Genomic DNA, 24,964 nt, shown 5'->3' on the forward strand with positions numbered 1-24,964 from the left:
CATTAATTCTGCGCCGTTTCTGCGTTACACCCCGAATTGGCTCGTAAGCATGGCCCAGGAACGCCCCATTACCACGACAGGCCATGTGCTCCTTGTGTCCCGTGGGGCTTAGGTCATTACCAGCTGAGCTGAGACGCTGAAGCGCTGGACACCAGACCATTGGAAGTAGAATTATTTGAGGGTGGGAGGGTGGTTATGCGGCTGCGAGGCTGTCAATTACTCGGCATCTGGATCCAGTTCCTCTCCCAAGTGGGGCTTCGTCTTCTGCCGCCGTTGCTCGCCAAACAAACATCTCCTCCCTGATAAGAACCAGAACGCCAGCCCTCACTCAAATGCACTTATTTCATGCGTGCTTGTCAGGACGCCAGTTCTAATAATGCTTCCCCTGAGGAAAGAGTCTTTTTTTTTCTAGCCTTGAGACCTGCGGCTAACGTGTGGAGGGGGGTTGGAAATAAAGGACAGGCCTGTTAGTCTAACCTCGAGCAGAGGGTGGCCACGACCCCTTTTATTGACAACAAAGATCAAGCGATGCCCCATGTTCAGAATCATGGGATGTTCTGCAGATTTGTTTTGAAGCCCTGTTCATTTTTGGAGCCCCTGCTGGTGGAAAATGAGTGAATTGTGTTACGTTTCATTCCACTTGGAGTTTTACCTTCTGTTGCTGGTTCCCACTTTGCGGTATCTGGAGAGGTGCAGAAATCCTCCTGTCAAGGACAGAAGCAATGACAATAATAGCAATAAATGCTTCTTAATGGGACCATTATAATTTGCTAATATGCTAATTTTACTAAGTGTCAGTTTCTGCTTCCATTTATCAAAAAAAAATATTTATAACTTATACAGTACCAGTCAATAACAAAGTCATTAACATCTCTTATCAAAGCAAACTGGTTCGTATCTGAGCCTCCTGAAAGTAGTTAATTGTTGCGGTGATGACAGTATTGTTTCTATGCACCTGATTAAGGGATCCTGAGCAAACGAAGCTGAAGCCAATTAGACCTGATAGCTCAGGACTTCATGAAAGCAGCTCAAGAACACCCAGTGGGTGCTGCGACATTTACGTGGATCCAGGCAATCCTTAATGTTTCTTTAGTTCCTGACATTAGTGGGCAGTGGTGGCCTAGTGGTTAAGGAAGCGGCCCCGTAATCAGAAGGTTGCTGGTTCGAATCCCGATCTGCTAAGGTACCACTGAGGTGCTACTGAGCAAAGCACCGTCCCCACACACTGCTCCCCGGGCGCCTGTCATGGCTGCCCACTGCTCACTCAGGGTGATGGGTTAAATGCAGAGGACAAATTTCACTGTGTGCACTCTTCTGCACCTCACTTCTTCTTGAGCCCCGAGTCGTGACAGGCAACACAAATGCAAAAGCCACAATACTGACACTGCGTTGATATAACAAATATCGTATAATGCATGTTATTTTTCATTTATGAATTCACTGTCTATTATCCCTTAAACACATCATAGTGAATAACTTCCATTGTGCACAACTTCCGTTGTGCAAAAGCCGCAACACGAGTGTGAAAGCCAAGAAGACACGCCCCAATGGAAATGAGGCTCATTAATATAAGTAAGTGAACCGCTGTCGCATTTTGTATTTGTGTTATGGACTTCCTAGGCCACCGTAGCATTTCACACTCCCAACCACTCTAAGTTAGACAAAGGGGATGGTTTTTGGACAGCACTTGTTGCTGCTTTTCCTGCATGTGTCATGTTAAGGATCGTGTTATGACGTTGTTTATAATGATGACAATAGAGTGCACAATAGATGACAATTGTTGTGTTTTTGCAGTTGAAATGAATGGGGAGTCTTCACTACTTTTCACTAATCTACTCCAGTGACAATGCAGCGTGCTGTTTGTAATGCACGGTTGTGTAGTCATCGGCATCAGCTGTTAAGCTGCATGTGACTGGAAGTGATACCATTTTAAGATTGGAGTGATGTGAGATTTGGGTGTGTTTTTTTTCTTCTTCTGTGTGTGTGTTTGTGTGTGCAATGCAACAGCCAAAGAAGGGTAGAGCTCTGTGTCAGCAGGTTCTCCCTAGGGCCGGGCTTTATGTCAAATGATGCTCACATGACACATGGAGCTCAGCACAGGGTTTACCCATAATGCCCCTGTGCTCAATACAATGTAAGCTCCTGGCAAAAGTTGTTCCTTTGGGTTTTCGGAGCTTTCCGGACCGTATCTGCCTACATCCTGCATGAGTTTTGTAATGTGTGGCTCAACAGAAGCACATGCAAAGAGCCCCCCCACACACACACACACACTTTCTCTAATAGGATTCCAGAAATAGCTTATTTTTTGGACACAGTATGTAGCTCTTGGTCCGTGACATGTGATGAATTCCATTAGAGCTTGGAAGTCAGAATTTCCAAGGTCTCGGTTCAAAATTTTTATTTCCAGTTTGGAAAATGGGAAGCTCACCAACCTTGACCTCAAAATCCACGTACTGTTCATTATCACCGCATACATCGCTCATTAAACCAGTTGTACACTCAGTACTGTCCAAATTTCTGTCTGTGGGCATGCACAAATGTGGACATGCTAAAATAAATAATACTCATTTTATTCCTGTTGATGCTGATATACCCTGTATAGGTTCTGGATAATAGGCTATGGTTAAGAAGTATTAGCCTTCATTTCTTATTCACACACTCAAATGTGGCTGGCAGACAGAAAGTGATGAGTAATCTTTTTGTTCATAATTTATTTATATTGGTGCAGATATGTGAAATGTAACCGAACTATTTACTACCTAGAAGGACTAAAAATTAAACAAATACGTATTTCAAAGGTGTGTTCTAAAAGCATCCTGTAAGCTGAATTATTCTGATGTACTTCTACAGACCACATTAAAGAATTACAATTTTGGTAATGAATCCCATACTCATTCATTTCAGCGAGTCCTGCACAACCACTTCACAACCACCAAAATCCCACTTCTGGCTTTAGAGATAATAGAAACTGAGAATCAGCGTCCAGACTTGCTCTGAAGGGGACGTTCTTAATCGATTTCATGGTGCTTAGATAAAAGCAACATATGAGAGGGGCATGCAGCTAAAGGGGAAGTGGGTCATTATTTCAAACATTGTGTCCCTCTGTGCTCGGGAGGGGGGCATGCAAAGATAACATTTTAACAGCTGCGCTGCCCTCATCAAAAACTCCCTGCATGCACCCCCCTGCAGTGGACCGATAGGCCACACTACTGGCCACCCGCTTGCCCGTCCCATGCTGGGACTGGGGAGCTGGGGAATAGTTGGGGTGTGTGACTCTTATCCACGAATGTTTTTTTGGGGCCTGAGAGAGTGGAACATGCACACTGTACCCACAATCGACCCTCCAGGAAAAAGTCTCTCTGTCCATTCCTCTCTCCCACTGCCAAAATCGCAGTGGGAAGGGTCGGTGAGTGCATTCCCACAGCCTGCTCACCGAACAGGGAGTGCAAGTCACCGGGGTCAGGGGGGGGGGGAATGAGTCCTTTTTCTGACGCCGTGCCTCAGCAAGTCTCCCCCTCACTGCCGCTGTTTTATGTCTTGTATAACGAATCTGCACCATTTAGAGTTTAGAGCCCCATCGGATGGACGACTGGCCCTTCGTCTCGGTGCAGCGAGCTATTTAAAAGTATGGTCTGCAAACTGTGCAAACTTTATTTCTGCATCACTGATGTCTGGACCGATTTCATTGATGTTTTCACATTGAAAAGTGAAGTCCTCAGAAATTTTGTAAATGCATATGGATAGAGCGTGCATGAATACTTGTCTGCAAAATGTCTCATTCCTTTTGCTGTAGACTTGGTGTGGTCCATCCTGGGCTTTGTATCTGAGCCCGAGAGGACGTGTCGGCCTTCACATGCACCGTTTGGCGCCTATCCAGTCAAGATGAATGGTTGGCATTTGATGTAGGCCTGGCACAGAGGGTCTTTCACTGTGGCATTGAATTCGTTTTTTTGATGCAAGGGTCATTCCAATACCCACCCCCCAGAACCACAGGCAAAGAGGGAAGTGCTCTGATAAGCCTGACACAGAGCTGACCCTCAGGAAGCTACCGGACGCCTCACCGTGTAAATGTGTGTTTCCACAGCTTGATTGTGTTCATTACCAGAGCCAAGTTGTGCGTAACTTTCTTAAGCGCTTGGTGGTCTGCTGGAAGTAAGTCTGCTGACCTCAAGATGAACCGGGAGATTGCATCTATAGCAACGGCTGCCATTCTTTTTCTTTCACTGCTGGTGGTCATGGATACCGTGCGCTTTTGTAGTGTTCTGCTCATCAAGGACTTCAAAGGGCAGGAGATGTGGACATTTGGGCTTGGCGACTGACCACTTGACCCTCAGGCGGGCCTCCTCGTGGAGGACTGCAAGCAGGAAATGAAGCAAAGATTACCTCACAGCATCGGGAGGGCCTCTACGGACTGGGATTTAGCGTTTCACAAAACCGAGAGCCCCCACCCTCTGCTGAAACAAAATGCAAGAGTGGTGGTCCTTCAGAATCAATTAATCCTGGTTCTGCTGGGTGAACTTTTAATTGCTTTTCTCTCTAAGTGTCGACGTCCTGCTCTGGGACTGTCAGAAGAAAGAAGGAGCTTATGCATGAGGCCGGAAAGCCAAGATCTAGAAGGTCTAGACCTTTTGCGATCCAAGAAGCATTCCGCACGTCTGAAATGTCACCAGAAGAGACTTGCGTTGCCAAGATTTTATGTGCGGCTTCTGAATAGCATAAGCTCAGACAGCTTTTATGCAACGCGAGGTCTCCTGGAACTGAATGAGACAGTGATGTGCGTGTTCGGGGACAGCACTGCAGGGAACCGCAGTGTCTGCATCCAGCAGAGCCAACTGCCTAAACACAGTGCTGGTACGGTCAGCCCTCACCACAATAATAGCCATTTCCTACAGTCAACCCCGGGTCCCACCCTGCAAAAACAAAGAATCTGCCACTTTGCTTCAGTCCTCAAAATGCTCATCGTAGACATCAAACATGCTTGCTGGGGCTGGGCTAACCTCACTCTCGACATCCAGACTCATTGTTTTGATGCCTATGTGGTTTTGCAACAGCATATTGAGTCAGGGGAAAAATGAGTTCGTCAATCCATTGTGACTGGGTTGCCAGCTCTGACCAATTTGGTGTTAATAAAACCCATGGACCATTTGGCAAAGCTCATACCCGCTGTATTTCTGGAACAATTGCGGATAGAATACATGAATCAGATGAAACTCATGTGATTCCAGCGCAGGGTTGTGCCGGGGTTAGCACATCAGGGTTGTAGTGCATGTTAGCATCATCATATAGAGTATTTCTTTTCTTTTTTTCCGAGATGAACTGTCTCGTGCTGCTTCAAAATAATATAGTGCCTTTGCATTTATTCCAATCACGCAGCTAACTTGTGACTCGAGATTTGCCGTGGGTGTGGAGGGACACAATCAGCTGCTTGAGATGCTGTAATAACGTCATTGTTTTTATTCTTCTGTCTTTTGTGTGCGGTTCATAATGACACGCTGTACAGCGAGCTGATCGGTTTAGACAATAACGGCCTTTAGGAGGGCTCTAATCACAGGGGATTCGGAGACGTCTCGAAACCGGGGGATTCGGTGTTTTATTTCAGATAATGAGCTGCTTTTCTCTACAGTCACTTCGTGCACAGAACTTGACTTGGCCAGTTAATCGGACTGCTGTAGATTTTTGTCGAAGTATGCATGCAAAGGAGGGACGTTAATTTATTGACTAACAATTATCCATCCAAATAGCCAAACAACTTAGCTGACACCAATATGGTACCATGTTGAGCATTGTACTGTGTATCCTCTTGTGCTGTAAGATGTGGTGGTGTTACCTGGGTCTTCTGGATCAAAGGCTGGAGAGGAAGTAGCTTGACTACCGATCATATTTGCGTTGGACTAACAGAAATCCATTATAAGCCAGGCTTGCACAACGGGTGCTGTTTTCAAACTGGTGCAAGGCACAGCGCCAAGCGTGGGGCTTGTTCACTAGTGCAAGGCGAGGTGAGGTAAGAATTTATATAAATGAATAGGACGGCTTGGTGGTTTTCTTGATATTTTTATGGACACAGTCTAAAATGGGAGGATGATTGACAGCTCTCACACAAGCTACTTTTACATTCTAGATTATTTAAATCTCATGATTACTGTCTGTGAGTTGGCTGTTGGTGCCCCTCGCAGAGGAAGAGATGACAGGCTGGCTGCTCTCGTGATGTGGGCCGGGAGGAAAGCGAGGGGACAGGCTCCGGGGACCAGCCCGCCCATGGCTTTTGGCACAGCTGCATTCCTCTGGGGGGGGGGAGAGCCGTCCAGGATCACTCCCGCCGCCTCTGACAGGAGCCCCGGGGCCACAAAAGAGCCGCTGTGCTGCCTCTCTTCACCTCGGCCCTGGTCTGAAATGCCTAATTACCCAGACGCCACGGGCAATCTTCAGTCCACCTGCGGCCCCCTCAACCAAAGGGCCTTTCAACAGGTGCCTGGCTCTTATCCCGAGGAATCTCATTATGCTTCCCTGGCCCCAAAGCAGCAAGTTTTCATCTTGGCCCTCTGTAGTTCCATCAGAAATGTTATTTTACTTGGGATGACATTTTGCTCGTCCGCATCTTTGGCACACACTGTGAGGCAACAGTCTCAGGTGTTTCAAATGCTGCAGGCAGATCCCTCTCTCTTTCCGTCTTTCCGTCTCTTTAATAACAGCCGCTCTCAGTTGCCTTTTTTTTCCCCCAAAATAGTCTGGAAGTTCCCAAGTGAGACTCAACAAGTGGCAACATGAACTGTACAAAACACACCCAACTGCAGCCATTCAGCCCATGCAGAATCTCTGTCACTATCACTACTAAGCTCACGCTAGCAAGCAGAGGCCCGGGGCCCATGCAGGTGCGTTTTTAATCCCGCCTGAGAAACAGGGGCGGGGCCGGGGGTGCAAGTGGGCCAGGCTCCAGTGAACGGGCCGCGTTTGTGTAACGTTTGTGTGTAGGAGGATTACGGCCATGCAAATGGGAGATAAGACAATGGAGGATCAGAGCGCCGTTAAATGGAGCGTCGGGCAACCACCCCAGAAGACAGCCCCACGCCAACATTCCTGACTACCCGCTCCTGGTACATCTGAGAGCCAGAGTGAGATTAGGGCGTTTCTTTCGGACTGCGGTACACTTTGATCTCATCTTGCAAAGAAAATAAGAAAATCTGATGACATGAAATGAATATGCTCTCTGTCATATTAATTTATATACATGTTAAATATGATCATTTTTTTTGGTTTTGTTTTATGCACCTGTAGTATTTCAGCTAATTTGAATAACACTCAAAGAAAACACATATAGTTGGGGAGTAAAAACAGCTCTTTGACAAATTTAAATACAGAGAGCCATCTCTGTTGGACAACACAAAGTAAAACATTCCACAAATTAGAAGATAATCTCTTGGTTATTAAATGGCTTCACGGATGCTGTTGCTGCTTGCTTAAATAGGCTATGGAAAAATCAAAATAGACTTTTTTTTTCATGATGCATGCTCTTATTTATTTGAGATAACAAGTTTCTTTTTTGGGTCACATGAAAACTAGGTGTGGGCAAGACGATTAAACACTTAATCTAGTGATGCTTTTTTTCGATGCATTGATGATTATTTTTCCGAATTAATTCTATTTCAATTTGATTTTTGATGATTTCAGCATAAATTGACTAATATAACAACAAATGTAATTTACATATACATATTTACAAAGTAGATTGATGAAAAAATTAAGATTAAATTAAGAGCAAAATCAGGTATCATTCAATAAAGAATTTAAAAGGTCAGATGCATTGGCACTATTTATATCTATGATGTCGATGCATAATTATTTAGCTTTAAGTTGCAACACATTTGTGACGATTGGAGCAGGCACTGCGAATACTGGGACTACTGAACTGGCTATGATTGCACCTGCAAATTCAGTATTCCACGTGTGAATACATTAATTTCCAGAACAACTGTGTTTAGCGTTTTTTCCGGCTTGATGGACTGATGTGGAGGGCCTGTTACCTTCCCCTGCTCTGCTGCTGCATTTGAGTGGGTCTGTAGTGCCTCTTTAGCCACAGTTCAGAGAGGAAGAGCTGAGCTGGAATACTGCTCTCCTTCCGAATCTACACACATGGAGGAGGTGTCCATCAAGGCTAACACGTGTGTCGAAACACAGGATGGAAAAGTAATTAGGCCTCCACTGTCAGCTAATGGCTGTGATTTGTATGGTCATTTGCTGTTAACATCACCGGCTGTAATAAAAAAAGAGACATGACCATACGGCTTCGGTAATGGAATCTGGGGTCCCTCATTTTAACGTCCTAGAAACACATGTGAGGCTCTTAAGGGCCACACACCTAGAATAATGACCAACAGACCGGACTGCTTACTGACTAATGGCCCATGGCCGCATTTATGACAGCCTGCCAACAGACAAAAGGTGTAGGGAGGCAAAGGGGTTTACCCTTATCTCCAGGTGAAAAGGGGGCTATTCAGAAATTAAAAACATGTTCTGCGGTAAATGATTTAGAGACACCTATCACTTACCCACTCTGGACATTCAGTCCAAATCCAAGTACTCCCAGGGTGCGGCACACCTGACTCACAGGTAGAGGAAGGCAAGAAAACCAGCGGTACCTGGGACCTATAGGAGGAGCCATGGGGCTAGATGGTGTCCAAGCCGGCCTTTAGGGGCTGGACATCTAAGCTAAAAAATAGAATTCAGTCAAAATACAAAATACATTTTTTGTATCTAATCTAATTATTTTAGCATACTGTATTTTGAAGGGAAAAAATATTATTTCATAACAAACTGCAAAGAATAACTAATAACTTTCTTCCCTTGTGTAATCTCTTTTCGTAATTGCAGTGTTGCTGTGATTAACTTGTTTTTTTCCCACCCCTCTACCTCATCTACTGCTGGTTGCTATGGTTTCATACACAACGAGGACAGCTCCTGCAGGTCCAGGGGAGTATTGACACGTCAAATATTGACAGACAGAGCACACGTGCGCAGGAGATCCAGGGGTAAAGAGACACCAGAGCTAGACACACACACACACACTCACATACACACACCTCAAATGCCATTTATCAATCCCTAACTTTGAGCTGAGACACCAGTCGCAAGGATCCCTGCACGCCTCACATGATGTAGGCCCGAAGAGGGCGAAAAGGCTGACGCTGTGGGGACATCTGCTGGCCACTTACACTCACTGAGCTGTGCAGCCATCTTGAGGCAGGTTCTAAACCCGGATTTGTGTCGAGTTAATGAACGCAGGCTTCTAAATCATCAGCAGACTCATTGCCATCACACTTCTCTAAGAAAACAACGCCTGAGCACCTTGGTAGGTGTGAACATACTGTCATGCAAAATTATGGGCCAATTAGACACAACCTGCTGGGAAAAAGAAAGAAAAACTCCTGATATACTGATAATTGGTCTTTCTCAGTATAGCTGCCAAACCATAACTTATACTGGGCAATCTGGTTAGTTTATGTATATAAGATTCTGCAAAAACCCTCTTATGTTAGCTGCTATGAGCAACTTAAACAGGCCAAAATAGCTGATGAAATTAAATACACTGATGGAATACTGGTTTTACCTTTAATTACCAGTATAATTAATTCTATTTCCTGCCAAACGGATCGATCAGCCATTATAAGCTGATGAAATGCTGTTTTAGGCTGCTGTTACTGGTCAAACCATCTGGTTCAATAAACATAAGATGGTGGCTTTAGCAAGTATGACCAATAGTCATGCTTAGGTGGTCAAACTAGCTGATCTGTAAGAAAAAAAAGTGCCTAGATAGCCAAAATATTGCTTATATTTGTTTATATTGCAAAATGTGCTTGAACGACCAGTAAAATTCATCCTGAGGCGGACTTTATGCTGATCAACTAGCAGATCAACTCTCATACACTGATGAAATGCTGACTTTAGCTGGTATTATTGGTCAGATATTTCTGATGCTGCTCTGAACTGAATAGAAAGGCCTGGCATCCCTAAAGACACCCATAATAAACCTCAGTGCTGCTGGTATGATGGTCTTATCAGCGTGTGATAGTAGGAGGCTGGGTGGGCTACAGCAATAAAGGACACCGTCGCCTCGGCTGGCCAGAAATGAAATGCTGTCAGATCTTCTGATGGCCTCATCTCACAAGGTTCTGAGCAGACCAACCTCCCGTGGGTTGTGCGTGAGTGTGTGTGTGTGTGTGTGTGTGTCGCGGCGGCCGTCCGTCACACTTCACACAAGCACCCATCAAACGCAATGCAGGAGCTTTCGCTCGAAACACATTTTCCCCTCCTTTATTGAGTTCACAGCATACACACATATACACCATTACTCAGATCACAGTGGAGACACAGAGGTGCCAGCTGTTCCGTGTGGCAGTGCGTGGCTGTGTGTTTGCGTCCTGAAGAGTATTTCACAAAGCAGTCACCATGCCGGCAGCCTGGGCGAAACGTCGATCACACAAACAGCCACGCTCGATAACAGCCAAGAACTTCCTGTCCACGAAACAGAGTTGTTCCTGCGACCGACTGTTTCCAGCATATTCACTGTCTAAATACCTCGGCCAGACGGCATTGTGAAATATCACCCCGGGCTTGCAGCGTGTCTTCTCAGGATGTGAGTGTGTGTGTGTGAGAGAGAGAGAGAGAGAGAGAGAGAGAGAGACAGTTGCTACTTGCAGGACGTGCATCAGAAGAGCTCTGGGTCAGAGGCTGATGAGACTTGTGGAGGGAGAGAAAGTGAATCAGGGGCGCCGGAGAGTACAGGTCGGGGTCTGGACAACACGTTCGCACGTCAGCAGAGAAACGGTGGCGTGCCCTCCCTTTAACGCATGCAGTTGCAAGTAAAAGAACAAAAAACAACAACAACGAACGTAGCAGGCAGGTCGTGGGGCGGGGGACTGGTTTTGGAACCTTGACCCACATGCGGGCTTGTTTTATTCCCATCATTGGAAAAAAAACCCAAAAAAAGACATTCCATGTGCTACAGAAAGGCTACTTGCAAAGATCAGCTGACATGGTTGTGCTCTGCAGGCGGTGTGTCGCTTGGCCGTGGGTTCTTACGTCAGAAGGAAACAAAAGCCATGTACACAACTAACGTGCGACTGCTACAATCGGAACCATCGAATACATCCAGCGCAGAGACGTCCCCGTTCACAGGATAAAGATACAGTACAGAACAGAAACACAATTCAGAGTATATATATATCAAACAGTTCACATCAAACAGTTTTACCGGGAAATTAATACAAATCCAAAACCACTGATGGGAAAAGAATGATCATAACGAACCATTACTGGTTCACAAAGGAAATTAAGAGAACGTCCTGATGATTCAAGTCAGAATATAAAACCATTGACTACAAACAATCACTGTAATTGATTCACATATACATAAAGGCATTTTAAGGTTAAAAGGTCAAAGTTGACCACCAAATAGCTGTAATCCACGGCGCTTCCAAAAAAATAAATATTTGAACATTAAAAATACAGCACAGTGACGTACAGAAAACAAAATCTTCACTGTGTTTTTTTTTTTTTTTTCCCATCCTTTTGTTTGCGTCCCATCTCAACATTTACACTTACACACCCAACACGGCACAACAGGTGGAAAAAGCACAGCAGGAATACGCTCGCACGACAGCGCATGGCGAGGTTACTCCTCTTCCATGGACTTCTCGATCTCCTTCAGCCGCCGCACGAACTCTTGCGCCTCCCTCTCCCCTGTCCGGGCCTCCAGCATCTTCATGATGGGCTTTTCTGAACAAATCGAAAAAAAAGACAAACAAGTGTGAGAGAAACGTGGAGATGCCGAAAGGGGAACCTGAAAAGTCCCCCTTTGCGTCGAACGTTTCTTATTATAAAACTGCAGTATCCCCCCAGAGGCCTGTGTGGCACACGCTCGGGAACGCTGGGTACTCTACCGCTGGGTTTTTGCCGGGACAGGTGCAGGATGAACGGCTGCACGGTTTTGCCGGCGGGTGTGGCGTTGGGTCTCCCGGGCCAGCAGAAGTCACTCAGGGGGGCCACCGCCTCGCCGGCGAAGTCGTTGGTGGACAGCCAATCGTAGTCCATCACGGTGAAGGTTAAACAGGCACACCTGTGTCTGTACTGCTCTGGGCTCACGTGACTGTTAAAGGATCGAAGGGGCAGGATTACATTCCTGGACAGCACACCTTACTTTGCACATTTTTTTGCCATATTTAGAGAGTATTTATAATGTCAGAATGTTCTGAGTCACGGGTTTTTAGTTCAATGCTAGGTGGTATTTTCCAAAATATTTCAGGTGCTCATGGTGAAATTCTAGCATTCATTATGAGTCACACAGCATTGCAACCCTTCTGCAACAGTTATCTGTTATACTGATTCATTAAAAAAGGTCTGATAAAAAAAAAAAGAGAGAGAACGGTGGATGTAAAAGAGTGTATACGTGCCAGGTTTTGTGATGAAAGAAAACTTAGACCACAATAAGTCATTTCAAAACTTTTCCCACCTTTTCACTCAATTGGGAAAAAAACACATTTTGATTTAATTCAGTGGGTAGGAGTCTATCAGCATGACACATCTTGACGAGGAAATATTTGCCCACTCTTCCTTGCACAAGCGTTCGCAATCTGTCAGGTTGCAAGAGCGTCTCTTGTGCACAGCCCTCTTCAGGGGCAGTGGCGGCCTGGCGGTTAAGGAAGCATAATCAGAAGGTTGCCAAGGTGCCACCGTTCCCACACACTGCTCCCCGGGCGCCTGTCATGGCTGCCCACTGCTCACCAAGGGTGATGGTTAAAAGCAGAGGACACATTTCTTTGCCTCACCATGTGCTGTGCTGCAGTGTTTCACAATGACAATCACTTCACTTTCACTTTAGGTCACCCCACAGATTTTCCATTGGATATAGGTCTAGGCTCTGGCTAGGCCATTCCCAAACGTTCATTTTCTTCTTGTGAAACCATTGTTTTGTTGATTTGGAGATCATTGTCGTTTTGAAAGGTGACTTTCTTGTAGAAAAGCCAAAACTACTACAATTTCTTTGACCTTGCCTAAAGCCGCAGTTCCAGCTGAAGCGCCTCCAGTGCTTCAATGTGGGTACGGCTGAAAGTGAAACTTTCAACAACGAGATCCCTTGTAAGTCCTCTGTGAACCGTGGCGTTTTCTGCAGCTGCAACTGTGTACATTTTCAGCTAAATCCTACCAGGATAGCCGAACTTTATTTGGGGTTAATAAGTCTTTTTAATTGATGGCAGGTGTGCACCCGAGAAGACTGAGTGCTGTCATTTAATCAAAAAGTGCTTCATTTGTTTATGCAGGAAGCTAATTGTATGCCTTTTTTTTTTCATTTTTGTACGATTTGTTTGTTTTGAAATTAATTCTTGTGGTCTCCATTTTAAGATAAAAACTGGCATTTTAATAGGGGTGCGCACACTTCTGCAATATGTTCTGCAATAGGGTGGTAGTAGCCTAGTGGGTAACACACTCGCCTGTGAACCAGAAGACCCAGGTTCAAATCCCACTTACTACCATTGTGTCCCTGAGCAAGACACTTAACCCTAAGTTGCTCCAGGGGGACTGTCCCTGTAACTACTGATTGTAAGTCGCTCTGGATAAGGATGTCTGATAAATGCTGTAAATGTAAATGTCCACTTTAACAGTGTCAACGTCACTACAAATGCCCATAAGCTTGATCACACAACACATGAAATGACACTGGACACGACACATCAAATTACACATCAAACAAAGGCTCTTTTACATTTCTGCCAGGAGTCTCACAAAAGTCAACTGATGCCCCATTTTTTCAAGTGTTGGAATTGTTGTTTTCAAATCTGAGTGGTGGTATGTGCGCTAGTGTGGCTCCCTGTACACTTTGCTGTAAAGTCATCTTCTAATTACAATAAGCCATTTCAGCCAAGGATACTTAATTTAAAAAATAATTATGTGACTATTGCAGCTACAGCATCACGATGTGCAGATAAGACGGTTTAAGGCAGATGACCAAGCAATAATCAATGCAGTGCAAAAGGGCAATATGCATTATTTAGAGGCGGGCATGTGTGCCTCCTTGATAATGCCACAAGTTTGGCACACCTATCCTTGTCCAGTTTGGCCCATTCCTCTTTGCAGCCCCTCTCAAGCTCCGTCAGGTTGGATGGGAAGCGTTGGTGCACAGGCCTTTTAAGATCTCTCCACAGATGTTCAATCAGATTCAAGTCTGGGCTCTGGCTGGGCCACTCAAGGACATTCACAGAGTCGTCCTGAAGCCACTCATTTGATATCTTGGCTGTGTGCTTAGGTCGTGATCGTGCTGAAAGATGCGCTGTGAATACTTTCCGGATGTGCTGTATACTGTGTAAGAAGTTGCTTGTGTACTCACAAGTAGAAGAATTCGTCAAAAACAGGGTGGAGTGTCTTCAGCTTGACTTGGGTGCGTTGGCTCTTGGCCATGGGAAAGAGGTGGTGTGGGCAAAGCTCGACGATGACAAAGGGGTCGCTCAGGCCTGTAGGTGAGAATCCATATTGACGTGGGCTTTTAGAACTCTGCAGTGGATGGGCCGGGAGGAAATGACTAATGCAGTGTGACACTTTTCTCCAGTTCCTGCTCACCGTTGGCGTCAAGCGCAATGAGGTCAGCGGCGTGTAGGATCTCCACCGTGAGCCTCTGCTCTGGGGCATCATAGTAACACTTGACACTAACACGACCAAACTTGCTGTGTTTCAGTATTCTCTGCAAATAATACACACATCACTCAATTTGACTTTTTATCTGAAGACCTTTTCAAAAATCCAAGTCAAATCGTGACAGCATATGCCGTCAAACATGTTCTGAAGGATACTGACTAATCATGACAGGAACACACACACACGGCACAATCTGTTGTGTCTCAGATATCAGTCAGTACTCCTCCACAGAGCTGAACTGAAGCAGTCAAAGTCTGCTGGACTCAGCAGGGAAGCAGCCTACCTGCTGAGAGATCTTCTCCAGAAAGTACTGTTCAATCAGCTCGAAAGACGAGCACTTGTTCAGGCGCAGTTCTTCCTCCAGAACCTGGAATGTTGGTAGGGTTGGTGAGTCATCTCAGGTCAACTCTAGGACCAGATATCTAGCTGTGGTCCAGGCCCTTACCTTGTAATCTCCGCTCTTCAGGTTCTCCAGGGCCAACCCTTCCCCCTCAGCGTGGAAGAACTGCACCAAGGCCTGCGTGAACCAGAGAGACGTTCGCGTTTGCTAGCTGCCTCAGAGTGAATTAGCAGATGGCCTGCATCGTGCTTCTGGACCAACGCGAAACCCCTGGCTGACGACACAAGCCAACCATACACGGCACAACATGTTCTGCCCACGCACTTAGCATTTCATGACTTTTCATGCAAATCTGTCGCCTGTCCCTGCCAGTTCCCCTTCGCGGGAAGACGGGAGCTGGTGCACCGGTGTTCCTAAGGGGAATCCCCTCACTACTCGACTCAACTGCTGCCAGGAGAGAGCTGATAAATATCCCTTGCATCTATCTCCATGATGCCAGGCGCCTGGAGAGAAAACCCGTGAGGACTGAAAAAACTGCAGGAGAAGCCAGCGTTCAGTACAAATTATCTAGACCTCCAACCCCCAAACTGGAACTCAGTGAATCTCACTTTAGATCTAACTCAAAAAAAACTAAACTCCACCAACAAACTGGCACCAACTCTTGTCAATTTCAAACTCCTGAAGAACCAAAGCCACTCCATCATTATTAACGCCTGTGGTACTTCTCCCTATGCACTAATTTTCCAACAATGAGGGGTACGAGAGGGAGTGTGTCTATAGTATCAAGGCTTGAAATGAAGTGCACTTAATCTCTCCTGCTGCTTTCCACGATGGTAATATGAGCCCACGCATCATTAAAATACTATTTTATCACTTTGCAGTGGTGGTCAGAACCAGTCTTTTTTTGATGCTCCTGTCTGGCCAAAGAAAGCAAGAGGCGTTGTTTGACCAGCACGTGGATTCATTACTTTATTATTAGTCACCCATGTTTACCTGAGGAAGGGCAGAAACGAGTCCAGTTCTGCGATACTGACCTCCACAGTGTACTGGAACCTGGTGTAGAACTCCGCCTGCACACCACGATTTTCTGCGACCGTGTCCTGGATCATCCTCAGCACCACCTCCCAGAGGCTTTGCAGAACCCTAAAACCCCAGCAAACCCACACACACTGTCACAACAGCAGGCTGTGGCTCCATAATTAACCTTACAGGCTACTCTCCACTGTTGGTCTGCAGAGTGTTTTCATAATAGTGGGGGTGTCAATGACATGCAAGTGCTAATGAGGACCAATGGGGTTACCTGGAGAGATTCTCTTTGACCAGGGACTCACTCAGAATGACTAAAGTGTTGTCCAGGTACTTCATTAGAGGAGACACTGCCTAGAAAATATCAGAAAAAGGAGAAACCCAAAGAGGCTCATTCACATAAGTATAGCCTTTATGGCCAGAGGCTGGTCTCAGTTGACCACTTACTTCATCGTTGTTGATGGAGTCTGGAGAAAGACTGATGTGCTGAATGTACCTTTTCAGCTCTGAAAGCATCTGCAGACAATCAAAGCAAAATGATCATGTGTGCCACAATACGATCCTAACGGTACAAAAATGTCCCGAAGCAAGGCAGCAAAGAGGCAGTTTCGAGGCACAGAAGTATTTAAAAAGATGGCAATTAACACTCCACAATATTCCTATTATGCCCAAAACACCGTGGGAGATGATTAATCTTTTCGTTGTTGGCTCTACAGCATTTATTGACTTTCTAAGGACAACTGGAAAAATTGTTAAATGCAATTTATCAAGCATTCCAAACTGTATTCCACATTTCCAGAGGGTCACGTGTCACTTTTCAACCCTGCAGTAATCTCCAGATCTATTCAGCACACTGGATCACAGCCATCACCCTCTGCTGTGCTGTGTACATGCTAACATTACTCTCGCCAACAGCAACACTACTGAAAGAAATCCTTTTCCGTTCACAATTATCTGCTTGACGTATGCAGAATCACCTATTCAGTGCCAAATAGCACCACAGTTTTAACTCTATAGGGGTATAGGGGTCTTTTAAGGAAAGGGTGGAATTGAGGTAGGCCAAAGATCACAGAGCAGCAAATACTGAGGGTAGCTTGACTGAAATGAACACTGTACTTAATTTGTGATGGAATATGTCAGTATGTTTGTTTCACACAGACTCTCCACTGGCGTCCCCCAGGGCTCGGTATATGGTCCTCTCCTTTTCTTCTTCTACATAATTTCCTCACATGGGTTTACCTACCACTGCTATGCTGACGACACACGACTCATCTTGTCTTTTTCTCTGTCAAGCGAACATGCTGCCTCCAAGATCTCTGCATGTCTAACTGACACTACATCTTGGATGGTAGCCAATCATCTAAAACGCAATTCCACCAAAACAAACTAATATTCATTTCAGCAGATTCTTCGTCACATACGAATCTTGCTATCAACATGAACAACTCAGAACTTACAGGGACAATCCCCCTGGGGACACTCAGGGTTTAGTGTCTTGCTCAGTGACACAAAGGTAGTAAGTCGGGTTTGAACCTTGGTGTCTTTTAGTTCATAGGTTGGTGTTTTTCCCTCTAGGCAACTATCTACCTCTACCTTGTGTTTAGGTGCATCTATAGGAAAATAAAATTAAAATAGTGAAAATACCTGTGACTAGTGCTCTCAGGAGCTCTGGATTTTCAGTAGAAGAGCCTGTCGTACCTTATCAGTGAGCACCGTGATGAGGCGCTTGGCTTCCCTTAGCAGATCAAGGTCTGCATTGTAGAGCTGCCCGTTCAGGGACTTGTTGACCTGCTCCTTCCCCTCGGGCCCACAGGACTCCTCCATGGCCTGCTCGACCCCCCGCCAGTCCATCTCCCGAGGCAGGTTGCCCAGGTACAGCCGCACGTGTTCTATGTCATTCAGTGCAGTGCACATCTACCCCAAAAGAGAGGGCCAACAAAGAGGAGGTGCGGGAGGAGGAGCAGGAGAAGGTGTTAGATTGAAGTGGAGACAAGGGAGAAAATAAGAAGGGCTAAGTGGGGCAGAAACAAGGAAGGAGCAAATAACGGGAAAAAAACAAGAGAAAGGCAGCGATGAGGGCACCACAGCACACGGCACAAATTCTCACTGTTCTGCAAAAGGTGATGGCAGCTTGACATTTACATCAAGCACCGCGGGGCCCACCAATCCCCTACTCCTTCCTGCCCTCCCTCAAACTGAAAGCTGTACCTGCACCGTCAGGCTCTTGTGGTCTCGTCCCAGCTGGCTCCTCTCCACCTTTCTCTTTATCAGTTCCGAGTAGCACACTGCCTCGCTGCAGAAGTTCTGTCACACCAAGTAAAGCCAATAGGAACAAGGCACAATTAGTTGTGGAAGAGAAACCGCCCATTTCCTCGGCTCTTTTTATGACTACCCATGAAGAGAGGCAAAGAAACGGTCCATCTGGGATGGGGGGCACTCACATCGGTGAGGCGGGTGATGAAGATGAAGGCTCCGGAAGAGTCCGGCCAGGCCAGCTGGGCCCAGAGCTCACGCACTTGGCAGAAGTAGGCGATGACGTCCATGGCCGACGAGCTGTGCTTCACCTGCTGCTCCACTCTGTCCAGCTGCTCCATTCAGACAGAAAACTCTTTTAACACGGCTTTCAAAGAATGTGCCGGCCCCCACACATACCTCAAGCGAAATGAGTACACACTTAAAACACTTAAACCCCACTGTTCCATTCATAAACCTGCATTCACATCCTGGATCCCTGGATGGATCGCACATGAGTGAGCTGGACCTATCCAATGTCATGTTTTTCCGCCCATTGCTACCTTCTTTCAAATTGAATGTTTAAACATTTGTGCCAGATCGGCAGCTGATTTAGGGTAAATAGCTCAGGCTTGATACCGGATACTGACCTGATCCATCTCCACTGCTCTGCGGATCCTGTCACATGACCGCTCGTGAACAATGTTCAGCCATTTGTGTATTGAGCTTTTGAACCAGTTGTGGAACCCAGTCAACGCCAACATTTTTGTGTCCCTGAAAAATATTAGATTTTTTTTTAACCACAAGAAATAGCATTGGACAACTTTTATAACTTTATATATTTTTTTCGTTGTACATTGGATGCATTGTGCAGTTGTGTATAAAAACTAATTTTGAGTATGATGTCAGTTTGTATATTTTTTTATATTTTTTCTGATACCTGTACAGGAAAAGGAAATGATGGGAATTACTGTTTTTTGCACAATCTGCATCACGTCAGTACCCCTCACCTGCCCTAATATGATATGTAACATTAAGGAATATTACAGAAAACCACCCCAACTGTCTCTTTTGCTCACTTCCCTAGTTCTAGAAGGGTCTAGACCTGCTATTCTTATTTCAGCTGTCTCACTTCTTCACCAGTATGGGCTCACAACTCTGATTGGTCAGGAAGACAGAAAAGAAAGACTCTTGTCAACAACAGGTATAATGGTGTCATTCCAATCACAGAGCAGATCTGTAGCCCAGACATGAAGTCTGCTGTCACTCAGTAAAAAGACATTTTCACTCCTTCCTCAGTCAAGACGTGTGGCATCTGTGTGTGTGAGACATACCATCCCACTGCATTGGTAATCATCTCTGGTGACTTTCACCAAGTTTGGCTCTACAAAACATTTCTTCAATCTGTCATTTTCGTGACAAGAGGGGGAAGCAGGACACTGGACCTGATGATTTAAAAAAGTATTCAGTTCCACCAGACTTATTCCAGTGGTCTACAAAACCCTTCCCACATTTCTTCCGTCTGTCACATGACGTGGATCCGGGTGACTAATAAAAAGTACACAGTTCCGCCACACTGATCAATCTGACAATCTCTACAGCAGCAAACACTGACCATGAGGAGATGGACACCAAAGAGCACCGAGGCACAGATGGTTCTTAGATGTCATTCAGACTGGATACAGATATAGATGCCCCGACTGACTGTTCCCACCAGAACTGTATTCTGCTGCCCTCAGATCACTGGGCTTAGCAGTGATCTGAAAGCTCTATTAAGCGAAGAGAAGACAGCTATCAGAGCCTGTGACAGGGAGCAAATGAAGCAGAAGACGAGGAGAGAACTAGAGGGGTGGATCAAGAGGGCTAAAGACACCTAAGGTAAAAGTGGACATTTTCACTAACAATGTTCTTCCTCAGATTTTCCTCTACTTTAAAAACAGCCCTGCTTGTGGTTTGCAGTCAATTTTCAGAAATGGACCATGGAGAACTAGAAGATGGTGTCCTGGTCTGAGGAATCCTCAGATCATGCGTATTACAAAAAACAAATGCAACACGTATAACAATATTTTTGTTTCACCTCGGGCCATCATGCCGGATTGCAGATGGAAGCCATTATTTGCCTGACTCACCGGAGAGGCAGGAACTCCCTGAAGCGCTTCAGGGTCTTCAGAGACATGTACAGCTCAAATAGGGTCTCCCCCATCGCCTGGGTCAACCTGGAGCTCTCCTGCTCTAGAGTTCCGCACACCCTCTCCATGGCAACGCACACATCATCTGCTACCTATCGTCAGCACATGTGAACGTCTTTCACTCTCCTATGGATCGGTGCACATTTTGTTCACTTACAGATGTTGTGAAGTTAGAATAAAGTCACTCACCAGTTTTTCGAGCTGTCGGTAGGAGATGCTGAAAAATTCCACTTTCACTGTACTGGTTGTTGCAAAGACAAAAGAGAACAAAAAACTATTTATCGTCTGCCCAGTTATTTATGCCCAGAACGGGTCATTCCTGCTGCCGCTTACCTGTGGAAGAGCTTGTTGAAGACACTGTGTCCTCTCTGAACATCGGAGCACACTGCATCCACTACCAGGACCAGGCGTCTCAGCTGCTCCTCCAGGCTCTGCCGGCGGAACGAAGACGGAAAACAGTCTCACTTGTTGAACAGATCTTTTCCCATCAAGTATGATTATTCCTTCAGTATTAGTGACAATTCCATGGAATACAGTGTTTGTTTGGGGTTTTTTTTTATTATCATGAATGTCATTAGTGAATATCATTGTGAAGGGTGTTGTTGCTAAGGGGGTTGTCATAGAGGAGGGTGCATGAGATTTGCCATCCAAAAAAACACACACACTCCTCCTCACAATAAAAAAAACTACCAAGCAGTCCTGTGCAAGTTGTGTCTGTTTATTTATGTAAATCTAGAAGTGGCATTGGTGACACTAGCATATATTCCCCACTAAAATTTAATCTAGCTACCCTCAGACGACAGGGTTTTAAGTACGGATTTTCAGCCACTAAAATCCCAGAATGAATTGGCAATGTGTGAACAAGACACTACTGGATTTGTTGATATCTGTGACCAGCACGTGCATAATTTTACAATGAAAGTGATCAAAAAAATAAATAAAAAGCTAGACGAATCATGCAGTGGAAAAAGTGGAAAACCATGCAGGGGAAGAGGCCATTCAGGATTTGGGGCTTCTGCGTCTTTTGTCTAAGACCATACATTTTGTCAACTTACCCCCTCATCCGGTTTGAAGTGAGCGATCGTCGCCTCATACCACTCCACTGTCCCTTTCTATGACGTGAAAAACACAGAAATCAAATGATGAATCAGGTCTGAGCAGCGAAACAAACGTGCCTTTTATCCCCGGAAGCCAGGGGGAGGCAGTACTTTTGGATGATTCACAGAGTGACCCCGAAATAACACGAATAACGACGGCGCATTAGTTAAATAGGCACTCTGTTACGTGCGGCCCCGAACTCGCCATGTACAAAAACAAGGTCTATGATTGTGGATGTTTTTATTTTTTCAAGATTATGCCACAGCAATTTGAGCATGAATCCCACTCAGTGGCTGTGATTAAAAATATGCAAACAAACGTCGGAAAACGAATGAGTGATTTTCACAGCATAAAAAAAAAGAAAAAGAATTTAGTGCAGCCTGCTCTAGTGTTGCACCTTAATCACAGTAGCGATTTCCAAGTGGAGCTGGCTGCGGAGAGGGCACATGGTCCGGAATGCCTGCATGGATTGCAAGTGTCCAACTCCCCTGTGAAACAGCCACACAAAAGCAAGAAAAAAATAAGTCACCCACCATCCGCAGTTAATTTAAGCCTCTATGTGAACATGAGGGCGTTTGTATCTTCTGCCCCCCTGCAGATGTACCAGAACAGAAGTGGCTCCAGACCACCTAAAAATGACACTGCAGTGAAATGGGCCTGACATGTAAAGATCCTGACCCACACAGAATCCTCGTCCCATTACAGACAAACCATTAAATGTAGTAGTAGTGGTATGTTATGCTTGATATGTTTTAGATGTTTTAACTAGAAAAAGTTGAAGTCAGAGAGCACCCACAATCGCTACCATACTGCAAGTGGTGCAAAATGTTTGCATAGAAGGAACCTCATCCAGTTATTTTCCTGAGGCAGTTCATCACCATCACAGAAAGGCAAATGCATACTGATATGCTGAAATGATCATTTTATATATTTTTTTCTGCCATAACTAAAAGATTATCCAAATAAATCTCTTCAACTGTTAAACACCAACTCTCATATTGAGGGGGTGGTGGTGGCCTAGCAGTTAAGGAAGCGGCCCTGTAATCCCCATCCGCCCAGGTACCACTGAGGTGCCACTGAGCAAAGCACCATCCCCACACGCTGCTCCCCGGGCGCCTGTCATGGCTGCCCACTGCTCACCAAGGGTGATGGGTTAAATGGAGAGGACAAATTTCACTGTGTGCACTGTGTGCTGCGCTGCTGTGTATCACTTCCTGTGACAATCACTTCACTTTGAAAAGCTTTGAAAAAGCACATGTTCAAATCTGTACTGTAAATCTGCATCCCACAAGGGATGTTTTTATAAATATAGAAATTGCTCATTTCTACTGATCCCACCCTGGATTATATCTGGACAGTAGTGGTTCTATGGTCATAAACTGATGAAAGGATCAGTGTGTGCGTAAAGCAGCAGGTGGGCTAGAGTGAAGAACAGTGAGTATAGATAAATGAGGTGAGCTTTTTTAATTAGGCCGGGGAAAAAAAAAGAGCCACAGGATATCAAGCTGTCACCTCTGGAGTTTGGGCAGGCATAGCGGGTTCTGCTGGAGGGGAGGGGAGCTCCGGCAGTCAATACGAAAAAGGCGAGCGTCAATGGAAAAAATAATGACCAAACAGCGGGCAGAACCCAAGATGGCTGATGAAGACCCCGTCCTCTTTGGCTTCCAGGTCACAGTCACCTGTCGCTGTTGCATGCCCCCTTTAGGGCCAGGTGGTGGGACAGTGGCCGCGACAAAACCCACAGACACAACTTATCTCCAACCTACTTTGCTGCCCTTTCATCCATCCCCAGGAAAATCAGGCCCAATTCACACGTCCACCGGGTTGGCCACGTTTAACGACCCGCTTAATGGGGGCAGGAGGAGATGCCAGGGCGGGGCTGTCACATCCACCCCCCCCCCCCCTCAGCCTTTGTTCCACTTAACGAGCCTATTCAAGCGGGAGTGAGGTGACACCAACCTGGAGGATAAAGTTCTGTGGATGCAGAATGAAACGTCTCTACCTTAAAGAAAGAAAGTCCAGTTGCCATGACTCAACTTTCAGACATTCCAAAACCCACGCAAACACACAGTGTCTCTAGATGTTGACCAGAGAATTTTTCGTTTGTTTTGTGCTCTGAAGCCGTTATCAGCACTCTGAAACTGGGTTCAAAGATATTTTGGATTTCAGCACCGTCACGGGCACAGCAGGACAGCCATGGAGGAGCAGGTGAGGAGCTTTACCTCAGCATGAGCTCGCAGCGAATGACGGCAGCCGAGTTGGAGCACGGGAACACCTGCCGCATGTTCTTTATCAGACCAAGGCAGTACTCAATGTACGAGCCGAAGCTGTCAGCCAGATGACTCCCCTAAACACAGAAATCACAGAATAGAGAAGCGGGTACAGTGAGTGGTCCCGGAACGACGGGGGGGCAGACAACATGAGTCCTGTTCCACTGTATGGTGCAGAATGATATGGCACCCTTGGTATAATACCTTGAAAGGGGTGTACAGACCTTGATGGTTTGCTATTTGCCGGTTTCTCGGTTAAAGTTAAAGTAGAAGCAAAGCACTGCGGCTGGTTTCTCCACGATATATACACTCCAATCAGTTGTCTGCTGGGTTTTTTTTTTTTTTTTTTTTTTTTTTTTTAGGGCCTAACACATTTTTTCACCAACTTGTTCTTGGAAACAATTTTTAAATTGGTGCTAAGTGTAGTGTAAGGTCAGATGTGCCCTCAGGAATTATATGAATTGAGAAAAAAAGAAAGACTGTCTTTAATGAGTGTGCATAAGAGCTGTTGATTATTGGGCTCCTCTCACTGTATAATCTGTAATGTTTTTTTTTTTTTTTTTTTTTTGGGAGGGGGGACACAGATGGCTAACGCAGAGTTGATTGTTTATATAAATCCTGATGACACAGGTGACCTTACACAACAAGTCTTATATAACGGTATCTCAAAACAGAAAATGCACAAAATGAGAATACTACAGCAAGAATACCACTTGCACTCATAATTTAATAAATAACTGAGCCCAGATCTGGAAGAATAAGACATTAATACTCCAATCCCAGTATAGAGCATGTCAAGCTTTGTGTCAAGTTTTCAGATTTGCAGGGTTGGTGATTATGGTAAATAAGTATAAAAGTATATTTCCTACCATCGGTCACATTTTTGTACACTTTGCATTCCATTCCTATGATACACAGTTCTAAAAGTGCACCGTTGTTTCCTAAAAAAGAGAAAGCTCTTATTCTGAGTTGCTGAGGGACGGGTCCCCTACCAGCTCCCCATGCACAGCAGCGCTGTCCCATTCGGCATCTATGGTCCTCAGGAGCCTGAGCAGGAGGGAGTAGCACATTCTCTGCGATCGATGGTGGCTGCTGTAGCACTGCCAGCGTCTGAAAGGACGAGGAACCCG

At 45.5% G+C, this 24,964-nt stretch overlaps 1 protein-coding gene across 3 annotated transcripts in view; it reads right to left on the reverse strand.

Moving 5' to 3' along the window:
• Positions 1-10,283: 10,283 nt before the first annotated feature.
• Positions 10,284-24,964, reverse strand: part of baiap3 (BAI1 associated protein 3) — a 38,865-nt gene continuing 24,184 nt past the window's right edge. For 2 of the 3 annotated variants that reach the window (XM_028987452.1, XM_028987451.1), the window contains 20 exons: positions 24,827-24,944; positions 23,787-23,911; positions 21,962-22,052; positions 21,522-21,578; positions 20,800-20,897; positions 20,656-20,707; positions 20,407-20,558; positions 18,928-19,051; positions 18,487-18,630; positions 18,254-18,349; positions 17,744-17,959; positions 16,493-16,561; positions 16,320-16,399; positions 16,054-16,162; positions 15,125-15,196; positions 14,963-15,046; positions 14,605-14,725; positions 14,375-14,498; positions 11,934-12,139; positions 10,284-11,769 (listed from right to left, as the gene is read on the reverse strand). In XM_028987452.1, the coding sequence (XP_028843285.1) occupies positions 11,666-11,769; positions 11,934-12,139; positions 14,375-14,498; positions 14,605-14,725; positions 14,963-15,046; positions 15,125-15,196; positions 16,054-16,162; positions 16,320-16,399; positions 16,493-16,561; positions 17,744-17,959; positions 18,254-18,349; positions 18,487-18,630; positions 18,928-19,051; positions 20,407-20,558; positions 20,656-20,707; positions 20,800-20,897; positions 21,522-21,578; positions 21,962-22,052; positions 23,787-23,911; positions 24,827-24,944 (2,242 nt within the window). In that variant the 3' untranslated portion in view covers positions 10,284-11,665. The remainder of the gene's footprint in view (positions 11,770-11,933; positions 12,140-14,374; positions 14,499-14,604; positions 14,726-14,962; positions 15,047-15,124; positions 15,197-16,053; positions 16,163-16,319; positions 16,400-16,492; positions 16,562-17,743; positions 17,960-18,253; positions 18,350-18,486; positions 18,631-18,927; positions 19,052-20,406; positions 20,559-20,655; positions 20,708-20,799; positions 20,898-21,521; positions 21,579-21,961; positions 22,053-23,786; positions 23,912-24,826; positions 24,945-24,964) is intronic. The other variant, XM_028987450.1, reaches the window with a different exon arrangement.

Source organism: Denticeps clupeoides, chromosome 7, assembly GCF_900700375.1.
Source record: "Denticeps clupeoides chromosome 7, fDenClu1.1, whole genome shotgun sequence".
In the NCBI taxonomy this organism is placed as follows: domain Eukaryota; kingdom Metazoa; phylum Chordata; class Actinopteri; order Clupeiformes; family Denticipitidae; genus Denticeps; species Denticeps clupeoides.